Consider the following 13,478-nt stretch of genomic DNA (forward strand, 5'->3'; position numbering starts at 1 on the left):
GTAGGCCTTCATTTTTCAAAGTGGTAGGTACCTGACTGAGCACGCAACCTGAGCCCTGACTTAATGGCCCAATTGGCTGCTCCTTGGGGGCACACAAATGTTGACAACAGTGTTCCTGCTCTGTAAACAAGCTGGACAGAGGAGGGACTTAAGGAAGCAATTTCTATCACAGCCTTGCTGCAGCCAGGAAGGGACCTGAGGAGTTTGCACCTATGCTGTTTACTGATCCCTTCGAGCAATATCAGCCTGTTAACCTGATTGTCTCCTGCAATCCTTGACCATGCACAATGCAAGAGCTGCAGGAGGGACCCTAGTCAGAATGTTTGCACAGTACAGAAACCTGACAGGGATGGCTAGAAGGGCTAGGCTAAGGACAGACACCTAGCAGCCCTACTTGGCCTTCTGAAAACCTACACACTATAGTGAGGTGATAGTGCCTAGGATGGAGAGGGAAGTTGGAGACACAACACTTGAGTCAGTCTTCTTCAGTGGGCAACCCATTTTATCTATCTATTGAGCCTCCCCAGGCTACAGCTGCACCCACCTTGAAGAGCAGCTGGAGCTTGTCCCCTGTCCAGAAAATCCTAGACCTCAGAGGCTGCTTGTCTTGTGGAAGAGAAGAGGGTGAGCTTACTGCAGTCAGGTTCTTTCACCATACCTGTGTTACCCCAGCCTGGACTATTAGGGCTTGCTGTGGGAGTTGGTGACACTGAGGGAGTGTTACTCAGCAAGTGAAGCTGACTAACACTCCCTGGTGGCTCCATATTCCTCACAAAAAACAAAACAAAAAAGGAGACCAAATGAGGTCAGGCAAAGGTAGGAAGGACCAAGCCCCAGCTAGCTGTGCTTACAGTGGTGGGGCACTACCTCCTGCTAGTTGACAGAAGGTGGTTTTGAAACCAAGAGGCAGGCAGCAGCTTGCATAGGACTCACAAAAGGAAGAGGAGAGAAGCTGTTAAGGGCAGGATGAAGAGAGCAGCTGTTTCCCCACCACACAGAACACTAGGCCTTGACTTGATAAAGGAACAAAAATAAGAGGAACTCCATGCGGGGACCTGGCGAGGTTTCATTTGGGCACCACTCCAGGGCTTTAGGATCCAGATGCAGAAGGTGCATAATTGAGTTTCTAAAAACAGCCCAGCCCAATTTCTGCCCCTCCCCTTTCTTCTAATTCTGCCTCTCAGCCTGATTTGCAGCAGTGCTCAACACCCACAGCTCCCAGTTGGAAGAGTTGCAGATGCTCATGATGGCTGGAAATCCGGTCACTGAGCTTTAGATCTCCAAAGCAACTTTGCCAACATTACAGTATCCACAGGAAGTAAGATTTACCCCATCTTCCATATCAGGAAACTGAGGCCAAGATACAGTAAGTGACTTGCCAAAAGTCACACAATCAGGTTCACAGCTGGGAGTCAAGACTCAACTTAGGTTCCAGTTTGCTGTTCTGCTCACATAGTTCCTCTCTGCTCCCTGTAGCACAGGGGAAGCAACTCCTGGTGAGAAGCAGCACCAGTGACGCTGAAGGAAACATGACAGTCCATTCTGCTACCACCCAGCCAAGCACACCACAGGGCAGAGGATTGTTACACTGTCAAACGAGCTACCCAGATTAAGCCATTTATACAGCACCATCAGTGCACAGGGTGCGTTAGGATCCAAGCGAGATCCCCATGTCACAACTGCATTGTATTCACTGTGGAGGTCGGTCCAGAGAAGAGGGGAATATGGAGGCTGAGTGACTGACTACACGTAGAGCTGGAGATGCAAATACGGCAGGAGAATGCATGTACCCTGCTCCTGCCTCTGCCCCTGCCTTATTTACTCAGCAGCAGCCTAGGATTTAACCCACCATCCAAAGAACCGGTTTGTTTCCCAGAAAAATATCAGCCCCCAAAGAAATGCAAATTCACACTGGTGCCAAGGTTGAACATCTAGAAGCTTTATTTCAATCCTTTACAATAGTAAGAATCACAACGTCAAATCAGGAAATGTTGCTAATGGAGACACCAGTCTTGTACAGTCAACAAGGAGGGTGAAACAAAGGCAGAAGTAAACCAGTACGAATTCACTCCCTGGCGTCAGTACAAGGGGTTTGCACTCCCCCTCTAGTATTCTACCACCTCTCCCAAGTAGCTGGAGTCTCAGCCTTTACATCCATGCAATAATCTCCCCCCTCCCATTAGCACCCTCTAGATTATAGGAACATCTGCATCACTCAACATTACAGCAACAGTTGGCTGCACAGTCGCTGCCAAAACTAGACAGCTCTGTGCTCTCCTCAGTCATTATGGTGCATCTCATGTGACGCGGAAGGAGCCTCTGCATAATATTCCTACAACACAAAAATGTTAATACTTAACCCTTAGAGAGCATCTTATACATACTAATCCTACCTCACACCTCCACTGGGAAGTTACTATTATTATCCCCGTTTTGCAGATGAGGAAACTGAGCCCAAGAGGTTAAGTGATTTCCCAAGACTACAGAGGGAGACAATATCGAAGCCAGGATTAGAACGCCAGTGTTCCTTGCTCCTAGCCCTGTGCTCAGAGCATACCTGGCTCTCAGTCCACCCCGCTCTCCTACTTTCCTTCTATGCCTTTTCCACCATGTACCTATGTTAAGGGATTACTGAGCCTTCAGGCAATACCAAATGCCGGAAAGGGAAGTCAGCAGAGGGCTGGAATAAAGGAGTCTTGACTGATCTTACACTAGATGCCATCCTGTATTAAGTGAGACTTTTGTGAGAAGGAAAATATATATATATTGTAGCTAGATTGTCAGTGGCAAAGGGCAACAAAAGGTGGAGGATGCTTTCCACAGCTTTCTTCCATAGTTCTACATTTATCTTGGCTTCTACTGCTTGTCAAACTCCTCTGGGAAGCGAAGAATCTTCTTGTGAATTCCCCCCCCACCCCATACACAGAAACTGCCCTTGGGCGGAGTGACAAGATGGGAGAGGTCACATCTTTTATTGAACCAACTTCTGTGGGTGAGAGCAAAGCTTTTGTGCTCTGTGTAGCTCAAAAGCTTGTCTCTCTCACCAACAGAAGTCGGTCCAATAAAAGATGTGACTTCACCCACCTTGTCTCTCTAATATCCTGGGACCAACACGGCTACAACACTGCATATACTTGGGCAGAATGACATTTCTTCCACCCCAAAAAGATGACACTTCTCCAGCCAACTAACCAGTTACTCTTCCTACTGAGCCTTTGCACAGTGGTCCAACAAAAGCTAAAGAGGTCTTGGCATTTTCTTTCCGTCACCTGTGGTGGAACATGGGGCATCCTGGCAGTTCGAGAATCTGGAAGACACCGAGTTCTCGTGTCGGAGAACAAAATTCTGCTCAGAGGGCACCAAACACACAATGGTTCTAGTCTAGAGCCTCATTCACACTGACGCACTATTCTGTGTACAGGGGACGACAGCAAGGATCAGCACAGAGAACTACATTCACTTAGCAGTAAGGGACCAAGAATGACAACAGGAGGCACATTCAGGCTGTAGCCCAGCCTCTGGGGCCAGGTGCTGCACAGCAGAACACACACAGCCCTGGAACAGCAACGGCCAATGCAGCCAGACCATGCAGCCTCCTGCTGTTGTGGCCCTGAGTTGATCCACCTGTTCGTTTGAATATCCTTTGTTTTACAGTATTAAAGCCCCACTAAACTGTGTATCTCACTGTCAACTAAACAGTCCCCAGGCACTGAGCAGCCAGCCATTCCCACCGAGGCCCTGCCTGCACCCCCATGCCACATGCTGGTGTGTGAGAGAGATCAAGTATGGAAGGTGGAACCAAGAGTCATCACAGAAAAGGAACCTCCAAGCTCCTGCAGGAGTCACTTTCCAAAGAGCCTATTAACCTCATCTCTTAGCCTTTCACCGCATCAGCCATTACAGACATCTCAAAGCCAATCCCAGCTTTAACCACAAGCCCAGAAAAAGATTCCTTTTCCCCCAAAGGTAAGAGTTGTCATGGCCCTAGGACACACATTCCCCTCTAGCCTTGCCATGGCTACAGCGGAGCTGCTCTTGCTAGCAGGGTGGATCCCCATTTCCAGCCCATCACACTCTGCCACGGGGCTGCTCTGCTCTGAGACCACAACAGCAGGTTGCTTTTATGCCCCATCCATCGTGAGTCAAGTCCACTGTAGCCTAAAGCTTCCTGTCAGATGTGCTTACGAAACCCAACCTGACAGCCACCAGGGAAAAGAACGCCAACCCCAGCCCACCTGTCCCCTGGCTGTACCAAGCCATGCCAGCTTCTTGCAGATACCTGAAACCCAGGGAATTCCTTTGGTTTCTACAAGGGCATCTCAGGCCAGGAACATTTACATTCAAGCCACATTTAATTCAGACTCAACTCACCACTTTTCAAAAGGGAATTTACTACATAGTCCTAGGATCAACCCTAACAAGAATACACACAGATCGCTGGCATTATTCTACATCCTGCCAGTTGAACCCTGCCCAACTGGTATCCCTAATGTCTGGGAAGAGGAGCCTGGCTCACGAGAAGCCTTCCGTTTTACATGGGTCATCTGGAGAAGATGCAGCTGAAAAGAGAGCCTCTGGCTCCTTCAAGCAGTGCAAGTCAACACGGCTCAGAAGCCTTTCCCCACACGGGGGCCAATCCTGCTCCCACTGGAGTCAGTGGTTGACTGCAATGGAAGCAGCATTGAGCCGTGAGGGGCAACAGCTCATGAGTTTTCAATTAGTGGGTCAATGTCCCAAATATTTAAAGGCAGACCAGGACTAATGGGATTTTCAGCTTCTCGGCGAGATTTTCCAACCTGCTGCAGAATAGACAGAAACGCTTCCCGCAGCTTTCATTTTCAGGTCTCAGCATAACTCAGCGCTTGCTCCCATCCCTCTACATAGGAAACCAGAACCATACCAACCACACACACACACACACACCTATTCCCAGGCTAGCAATACTTACAGCTATTTCTTTAAAATAAAATCAAAAATTCTTCGTAAAACTGAAGCTGTCCTAACAAAACCAAACTGGTGTATCTGGATCTAGTCTAAGTCACCTAAAGACAGGCACAATAAATGTGAGAGAGAAGTGGCACAGAAGCACAGAGAGCTCTTAGCGTTCAGCTGAAACCTGTGAGAGTTTGGGATGGTTTGTGCACATTTAGAGATAGGCCTTCGCTCTGCTGCAGACCAATTCATTGGAGAAAAGCAATCAAGAGGGATGAGGAGGAGGTAAAACTTAACTCTTGGCAAAACAAGTTTTTTTCTTTCTTTTTTTGCAATCTCAGAACATAAAGTGCAATGTTGCTACCTGTCTTCCTATCATGGCCCCCGAACTAAACACTCGCCACCCTGTGAAATCGGTAAAAAGGACCATCAGACACATCCTGCCTCAATGGCTTTACTCTTCCCTGTGGTCTCTAGCAGCATGAAGTGAAAAGAACGTGGTATTTCAGCTTCCACCTCTCTGAGTAATTCAGAAGAAAACAAATGAACGTTGGCCATATGTATCTGGAGCACATGGCTGGATTTTACAGCAGTGGCTGGAGTCTGTTATCAGCTACTCCCGCACAGGTACCTCGCTCATTAGTGCGCATTTCTCAACTCCTGGGTCTGGAGGGGAGCCCCAAGCCTGACTTCAGATTACCACCAATCCCAGCATCTGGTGTTAAACAGGAATTTAGCTGGGGCACCACACACCTGCAGAGACAGGACTGAAAGATTCTCTTTGGGTGATGTGCACCTACCCTACTGCAGAAATGCGCCAGCCAGTGCAGCCCTGTCAGGTCTCCTATTTCAGAGCAAACTTCCATTATTGCTTTGGGAAGCAAAGTCTGTGCCTTTTCCTGTTAAGGGGATTGACTCTTAAAACCATTTCTCTGGTTCAAATACCCCCTTCCCACTCAATCCCAATTCACAGATTTAAAGAGATCTTGTTAGAATTTAGTAACAAAACGTAGGAAGCATCAGAGAAGGGGCAGTGATATATACCGGGAGGGGTACATGCAGGTGGATGGGACTTTCTTGATGTTCATAGAGATCTGAGCCAGCACCTGCAGAGCCAGAGCGGCTGTCACAGTGCTTCAGGGCATCACAACACAATTCAACCATTTTACCCTGGGAGGGTGCTTGACATTGAATAGGTTTCTCCTCCCTTACTGAGGTAGCAGGACAGCAAGTGCAACTGTCTATGGGGCCACCTCCTAATCCACCCCACAGGGAGCAATCTTTCAATGGATGGTTTGGCTATTACTGGCTTACTGGATATGGTGCTGCCCCGGCTGCCTCTGGTTGTGCAGCCTCAGCCTTATGTCTCCAGCGTCCATCTCTCCAGAGCAAGGTAAACATTGCAGGAAAGAAAAAAGGTTACGAGAATCTGAACCCCCTCGGGATGGACCCTCAAAACAAGCATTGAAAGATGTAAACAACTATTTGGAACTTCCAAGCAAAGAGAGCAGGAGAATTTGATGAGCCCAGCAGCTTCTCCCTGGTCCTAGGGTAGCATGCGTGTGGCATGAATTGGAGAGGAAAGGTGGTAGTGATGGGGAAGAGGGGAACAGAGGGAGTTTTATGGAGAGAACAGGGTATATATAACAGCCCCTTTCAGGTGCAAATCTGCATTGTTTATTCAATTTCGTATTTAGTGGAAAAAGCACTTACAAGACTAGCAGACCACTTGGATGCAAACTATTACATTTTAATGCCATTTTATTAGAAATCATGCAAACTTTAATATAAAAAAATACAAGTGCAATAAGAATCTTTGTGTGTAAATACAGATTCCGGGTTATCGTGTCACTGTCAGCTTCCCAAAGAGAAACATTCCCACAAGCAGAGGAAGCTGTGGGCTCCTCTCCGCCCCCCATACTTCAAATTGGCCAGCCCCCTTAGCAGACGTCTGTCGTCAGTTAACTTTGATCCCTGTGTTTTGTTATTCTGCTTTTTGCTTTAAGTTAGTTTGATGACTCAAGAACACCAGATTTTTTTATATACATTTTGTTTCTTTAGTGTCATTCGCAACATAAAACAAGGAGCTCAAACCACAATGGTGTGTGATCTCTTGACAAGCCAGGGCTGTACCGCCTTCATATTGTAAGCCTGCCTACTCTGCCCCTCCCAACCCTTCACGGACATTCAGCTCTCCCTCTCTGGCTCCCTGAATGGGAGGCGGCTGTTCACTTCTTCCCCATCCTAGCCTCCCACCAGATTGCATCTAGCCAGGTAATCTGTTGACCCCTACATTTAACATTTGTTAAAAATAATACATATCACACTGGATCCCTTGCATCAGAACACACACCCTGCATTAACCTGCAACATATTGTTTGAAGCAGCTTCCTGACCTGATACCCTGACCCTGGCCTGATACCATGGCAAAGGAAAAAAACGATCAACAAACTGTCTGTGGCTATTCAAGTTAATAAATATACTTTGCGCCTTTTGTTAATCCAACAGAAGCAACTACAAAGGTGCCAGGGCATCCTCTAGGGCTTGGTTATTTACCCCGATAGGAGGTTCTCTAAGCATCCCTTTAGCATCGCTTGTTGCAGTCAATACAAGGCTTGGTTGAACTGTTACAGTAAGAGATTTTTTTTTTTAGCACATTCTTATGCCTTTCCTTTCAGACATGGCTTAATTACATGAATTTGCTCCATCATTTAAAAATATTTTAAAAAACAACACAAAGAAAAACAACAGTTACAATTGCTGGATATGTCGATAAGAAGCCAGCACTGCAGCAGCGGTTAATGTCTTTATTCCTATGGTTAGGGAAAGAAGGAAAGAGAAAAGGAAACTTAGCATGGTCATAGCACAATAAATCATCAACACTTCGTCACAAAAAAAAATGAAACGGTTAAAGTCAACAGTTAAAACAGCCTAATGTGTGTGTATAATATAGATAATCATTAAATAGGAACAGCAGAAACTGAAGCAGCAGGAGGAAAAGTTAACAAAGAGAAAGATCACAGCTTATCCCCATTAACTCCGGCCTGGCTTGGGCCACTCGCAGCACAGCCCCACCACTTCCGCCCAAACGCAGCAACAGAATGAGGCTTGGCACCCTCCCAGAACGAGAAGTGGCTTTAAGCATATGTTTAGTCTAGAGCTCTCCAGCTGCCTGTCCCTAAGAAACACGTCATTCAGACTCACACTGATGTCCTCCTAAGAGCAAGAGGATCGGAGGTGAGGAGAGGATCACCAGAGCCTGAGACACACTGGGGAAGATGGAGCCACTGTCACAATGAAATGAACCTCAGATTCCTGGGCTGTATGGGCGAACAACTACATTGCCCTGTTGACAGACAGCACCACTGAAAGGGAAGCTAGCCCTGCTAAAATGCTGTCCCCTTCCCACCTAAAGCCAAGTGCCGGGTTAAGGGATCCAAGCTGAGTTACTCTGGGAAGCACATGGGAGGCGGGGTGGGTGGGGACAAGTCACAAGCCTTGCTGAGAAAGCACCGCAGAAAGGTCTTCTGCATGGGGAGCCGGCTGTTGCAGCGGTGACGAGGAGGCGATGGAGCCCAGGCTCTCGCTGACGGACGTGCTACACCAGGGGGAAGTGCTGCTGGAAAGGTTGGGGGATTTGGAGACGACGATGTCCGCTCCGTGGTCCGTGCGAGCCTTAGCCTTCTCACGGAACATCAGTTTGTGGGATTCAATCTGCAGCGACACAAGGGGGTAGGTGAGATGGGGAGAAGGGGAGGAGAGAGGGGGCAGGGGAGCGGAGGATGATACCATAATGTCATCATTAGATGCCTGGAAAATAAAAGGCAATTTTCTTCATTAAAAATAAGGCAAAATATTGACAGAAAAATGTAACTTTAAGCTTAAATCCGTTAGATCAACGTCCACAGGCTGCTCCGCCCCTGCTGCGAGTGCTCGCCCCTCCCCGCCCTGCTGAGCTGAGAAGAGAGGAAGGCACGAGCACTTACTTGTTTCTTGTATCTGAGTGCCGAAGCTCTGAATTTCCCTTTGGTCACCACCACCCACAGCGGGCGCAGTCGGCCCTACTCCATTCTCCCGCATGTCACTGCCTGCCTGGGACGCTGTCACGTCTCCATTCTGAGGGGCCTGAGCCAGCAGCGCTGCCTCTTCACTCCCCTCAGGCTATAATAAACAAGGGGGTTGGGGAGGACAATGCCGTGTCAGTAGAAGGATGGGAATGAAATGGAGTGAAATGAAGAAACTACAGTCAGGGTGCCACCGAGAGCCCTCCACACGCACCAAGATGGGGGGTGGTTAGAAATGCAGCAGAGAAGTACTACAATCAACTCCCGGGTTTCCTGAAAACCCACCTGAATTGAGCAGCTCTTCAATCAGAGCAACATCTGGCAGCGACGTGCTTCAATAACCCACAACCCCAGCCAGCCTCACAAAACCTCACTGGCCTCCTGCCACATCTCAGCTAGCTAGTCATAGCCGACACTGAATGAGCGCTCATATTATTAAACATCTAGTCATTTCCATGGAACACGCAGTACATTCACATGGAGTACCAGGCTAGCAGCAAGAAGACTGGAACAAAGTGACACCATCACCCATGAGAAGACTACCAAGCATTACCCTGTAGGATTAAAAGTGAAGGGACTTGTGAAAATAAGTAATCTGAGTATATTGCAATGAGACAGTCTCCTTGATTTGATTGTTTCTGTTGCTTATTTGCTTACTTGCCAGATTAATAATCCACAGTGGATCCCACACCCACAAAGGCAAGTTAGCACAAAAGACCACATCCTTGCCATACTGGCTGAAGCTGGTCTGTGGTCATTTGGTGCAGCTCTTCAAGGGATAGGATTCTGTTTTGTGGCATGTTCTCCTTAACAAGGGTGATCCTATTTGGAATTGCTGATTTCCAGTACACTGCTCTTGGGAAAATGAGTTTACACTGCTAAAATAGAGCTGTGGCTTCTTCAGGGGAATGCAGAATTATCTGGAAAGCCCCTCAGCAGATGTGACTAGCAGCAAGGGAGGGGGCTGAGAAAAGACGAGACACCATCTGGAAGCAGGCTGTGCTCACAGGAGCAAAGTGAGCACTGCAGACAGAACTCATCTGTACTGTGTATTCTCTTTATTGAGGGGTGCTGTGGATGGTCCTGACTAACAATGAATGCACTCCATGATACTTCGGCCACCATCCTGCTCCTGCTCACCATGTTCCTTTGGAGAAAGCCCTTACAAAATGGGTTCCTCAAGCGGCCAAGGGAATGCATTTGGAACAACGATTTTGCCGTTTCCTTTCAGAGGATCTGAGTGGGGGCTGAGAAATCTTATTGACTATAGGTATGGCCATTTCCTACACTGCCTAGTGGGGCTGCAAATCTAGCAATAGCTGGCAATTCCCCACCACTCTCGTGCAGCCTCGACAGACAGTGCACCCGTCTGACCCCCCTTTCTGGGGTTTAAACCCACATGAACACAACCATAATTTTGGTACCTAGATAATTCTGAAGGAAAACACACAGAAACTTGCAAGGTTCCCACCTCTACACCACTCTTCTGCAAGCAGAGCAAGACCAGCTGTCTTGCACCTAACACCTTGACAGACCACTAGAGGGCGGTTACAGTCAGAAAAGTACCTTTCTCACTCAGTTCTGTGCATCTGTGATTTACTGGTTTAAACAAGGTCTGACTCCCGAGAGCCCTGTACAGCCCACAGAGCTATAGATGAACAAGCTGGACAGTCTAGTCTGCCTCACACACTGGCAACAGAGTTAGATCAGATCTGACAGCAGGATCAGTGTTGAGGGAAGAGGTACTAGGCACACTAGTTGGGCTCTTGCACACCCAGGCGAATGTCCAGCTCTGACAGGGAAATCACAATGCAAGCTGGATGTGGAGGTGACAGAGACACGATCTATGGAACCCAGCACCACTGGACAACACTGGCCATCAGCAAACAGCCCGAGTAGAATTAGTGTCGAGTATAAACAGCTGGAGCAGCCTGGCATAAAGTAGGACAGGGATCAGATTCTAACCCCTACCCTCACATAGCAGCTACGTTTATACCTGCTTAAAACCATCTGCCTGCTAAAGTCGGATTGTCTGGGAGCTAAAATTAAGTTTAAAGGATTCAAAAATGGAGGAAACATCCTACTTGTCCCTCAATTAATATGGTCGGCAGTGTCTCAATTTTAATGGGGTCTATTTGTATCCTTGTGTGTGTGTGAATCCTGCCATATCTGCTGTTATCCCAGCCCCTCCACAACCTCCCTGACTGCACGCCCTTTGGAACGGGGACTGTTTATGATCTTGTTGGATACAGCACCTACCACAGTGGGCCCCAACCTACATGGCCTCTCGGTGCTCCCACAACATAAATGTCAATCACGAACAAATAGGATTGAAACAATGGAAAGCGAAAGCATTTGGAAGGGGATGCTTTTCTCCAGTGCTCTCCCCAGGGGCTGAGGTGCTGCTGCCCTTCGTGCTGGAACACCGGATTCCTTCCTTCCCATGCCATAGTGCTTAGAACTAAACCTCTGGTGCCAACGAATCTACCCGAATGTGTGAACTCCAGCTCCATTCTCGTGTGTATATGGCTTGGTACATTAGCCTGCACAGTCATAATGAAGAGGTCATCTAAATGGGGGTGATTTCCCACCCCTAAAAGCAGACGCCTCATGGCTGTAGTAAAGCTGAGAGATGCACCAGTGCAGTTTACAGAGCTGTGGCTGAGGGTAGTTTGATTTATTTCATGTCCTTGTGGTGGAGAAGTGCTGTACCAAGACAGCATCCCAACTCTAAAGCAAGAATTCATTCTTACAGTTATCCAGAGAAAGGGTTCAGAGCTAGGTTTAGTATGAGGTTAACCCCACCCATGGAGGATTCTACCAGACAGATAGATTCCTTGATGTAGTAAAATGCGTATTTACAGCCCAGAGCACACTGATCTCAGCAGCTCTGTTTGGGAGAGAGCTTCCAACTAGCCATTCCAGTTGCTCTGATTGGTGCAATAACGAAGTTACACAAACACTTAGCCAGGACGAGTGAGCTGGTATTCTAATATCACAATGGAGGGAGCAAAAGTCGGACACAAGTCTTTCCTCTCACCCATGCAACAATGGATCTGATTATAGATCTAGCCTAAAAGGTTAAGCCTCTTCTCAGACCCTCTAGAGGGAGGGAGACAAAATTAACCAGGCTACTGTCTCAGAGCAGTAGTTCTCACGCTCTGGATCGTGACCCGTTTTATTGAGGTCGCTAGGGCTTGCGTTAGACTCACTAGGACCCGGGGCTGAAGCCCGAGCCCCATTGCCTGGGGCGGAAACCGAAGCCCGAGGGCTTGAGGCAAGGGTACGGCTCCAGCCCTACATGGGATCGTGTCATAATTTTTGCTGTCAGAAAGGGGTTCCGGTGCAATGAAGTTTGGAACTGCTGCTCTAGAGACATGTGGTGGGACCCATCTAGAATGGATACTGACATGGTTCAGAGCTCTCTCCCATTTAGCCCTTCCTTGTTTTCTGGATTTAATGACAGAGTGGTTATGGAAGTGATGCTGGGAATGAGTAAATGGCCACAGGCTGACTGAAGGGGGCAACTGGGATGCATTAGCAACAAGACAGGGAGCTGAACTGAGCTCAAGAAAAAGAGCAGAATGACACATACCTTCATTGTGCCTCCTGCTGGCACGTGTCCCACATTGTCCAGAGAGCCCACTTTTGCCTGCGCCTTCTCCTTGAAGTTCAGCTTCTGGTTCTCGATTTTGACATCTCCTCCCCCTGGAACAAGAGAGGTGGATGGAATTCATTATTGGTTTCAGAACAGGGGAGCACTTGGAGCAGAGTCTGACCCAGGACCTCCCTCCTCCTCCTGCTCCAAACCCACCCCCAGAGTTCTGCGTTAAGCCAATTACTTTGTAGCGGGTAGGGTGGAACAGTGCATTAAGTGTCTCAGCTTTTCACCAACTGAGGCCTGGGCTCAAATCTGATCATTGTCAAGATGAAAGCTGGTGAACTCCACCTCTGCATACAAAACCACAATACAAGCAAGCATGAGTTCCAGAGTCCAACCCTGGAGATGCCCCTGTGCAGAGAATGCTGCATGTTAGGACGGGTATGTAGGAGGAACTGCACATTACCACCTTCATTATACCAGAGGTGCTTCCAACTTCTCTCCTCCAAAGGAGGACAGTCAATCCACGTTTAAAATGTCAAGGTCATTTCTGATCGCATCCTCTAATTTCCCACTCACATACATGTGCAGACACCTCTCCTTCCATGTCCTTTGACAACTTCATCTCATTATTTAAGTGGATGTTTGCAAGAGATCCACGACCCGATCTTGGTGTATGATTTTTTGACTCCCTTTCATTCGCTGCATTCCTCCACTAGTTTATCTAGTTCAAAAAAGACCTAGATAAGTTCATGGATGATAGGTCCATCAATGGCTATTAGCCAGGATGGGCAGGGATGGTCATGTCCCTAGCGTCTGTCTGCCAGAAGCTGGAAATGGGCGACAGGGAATGGATCACTTGATTACCTGTTCTGTTCATT

At 47.9% G+C, this 13,478-nt stretch overlaps 1 protein-coding gene across 1 annotated transcript in view; it reads right to left on the bottom strand.

The window, feature by feature from the left end:
* Positions 1–1,918: 1,918 nt before the first annotated feature.
* The window catches only part of MAP4 (microtubule associated protein 4), a 286,817-nt gene continuing 275,257 nt past the window's right edge, over positions 1,919–13,478 (bottom strand). Inside the window, exons 23-25 of the mRNA XM_077808533.1 lie at positions 12,592–12,704; positions 8,919–9,093; positions 1,919–8,646 (exon numbers count right to left, since the gene is read on the bottom strand). Coding sequence (XP_077664659.1) covers positions 8,642–8,646; positions 8,919–9,093; positions 12,592–12,704 — 293 coding nt within the window. The 3' untranslated portion in view covers positions 1,919–8,641. The remainder of the gene's footprint in view (positions 8,647–8,918; positions 9,094–12,591; positions 12,705–13,478) is intronic.

Source organism: Eretmochelys imbricata, chromosome 2, assembly GCF_965152235.1.
Source record: "Eretmochelys imbricata isolate rEreImb1 chromosome 2, rEreImb1.hap1, whole genome shotgun sequence".
NCBI classification, from domain to species: domain Eukaryota; kingdom Metazoa; phylum Chordata; order Testudines; family Cheloniidae; genus Eretmochelys; species Eretmochelys imbricata.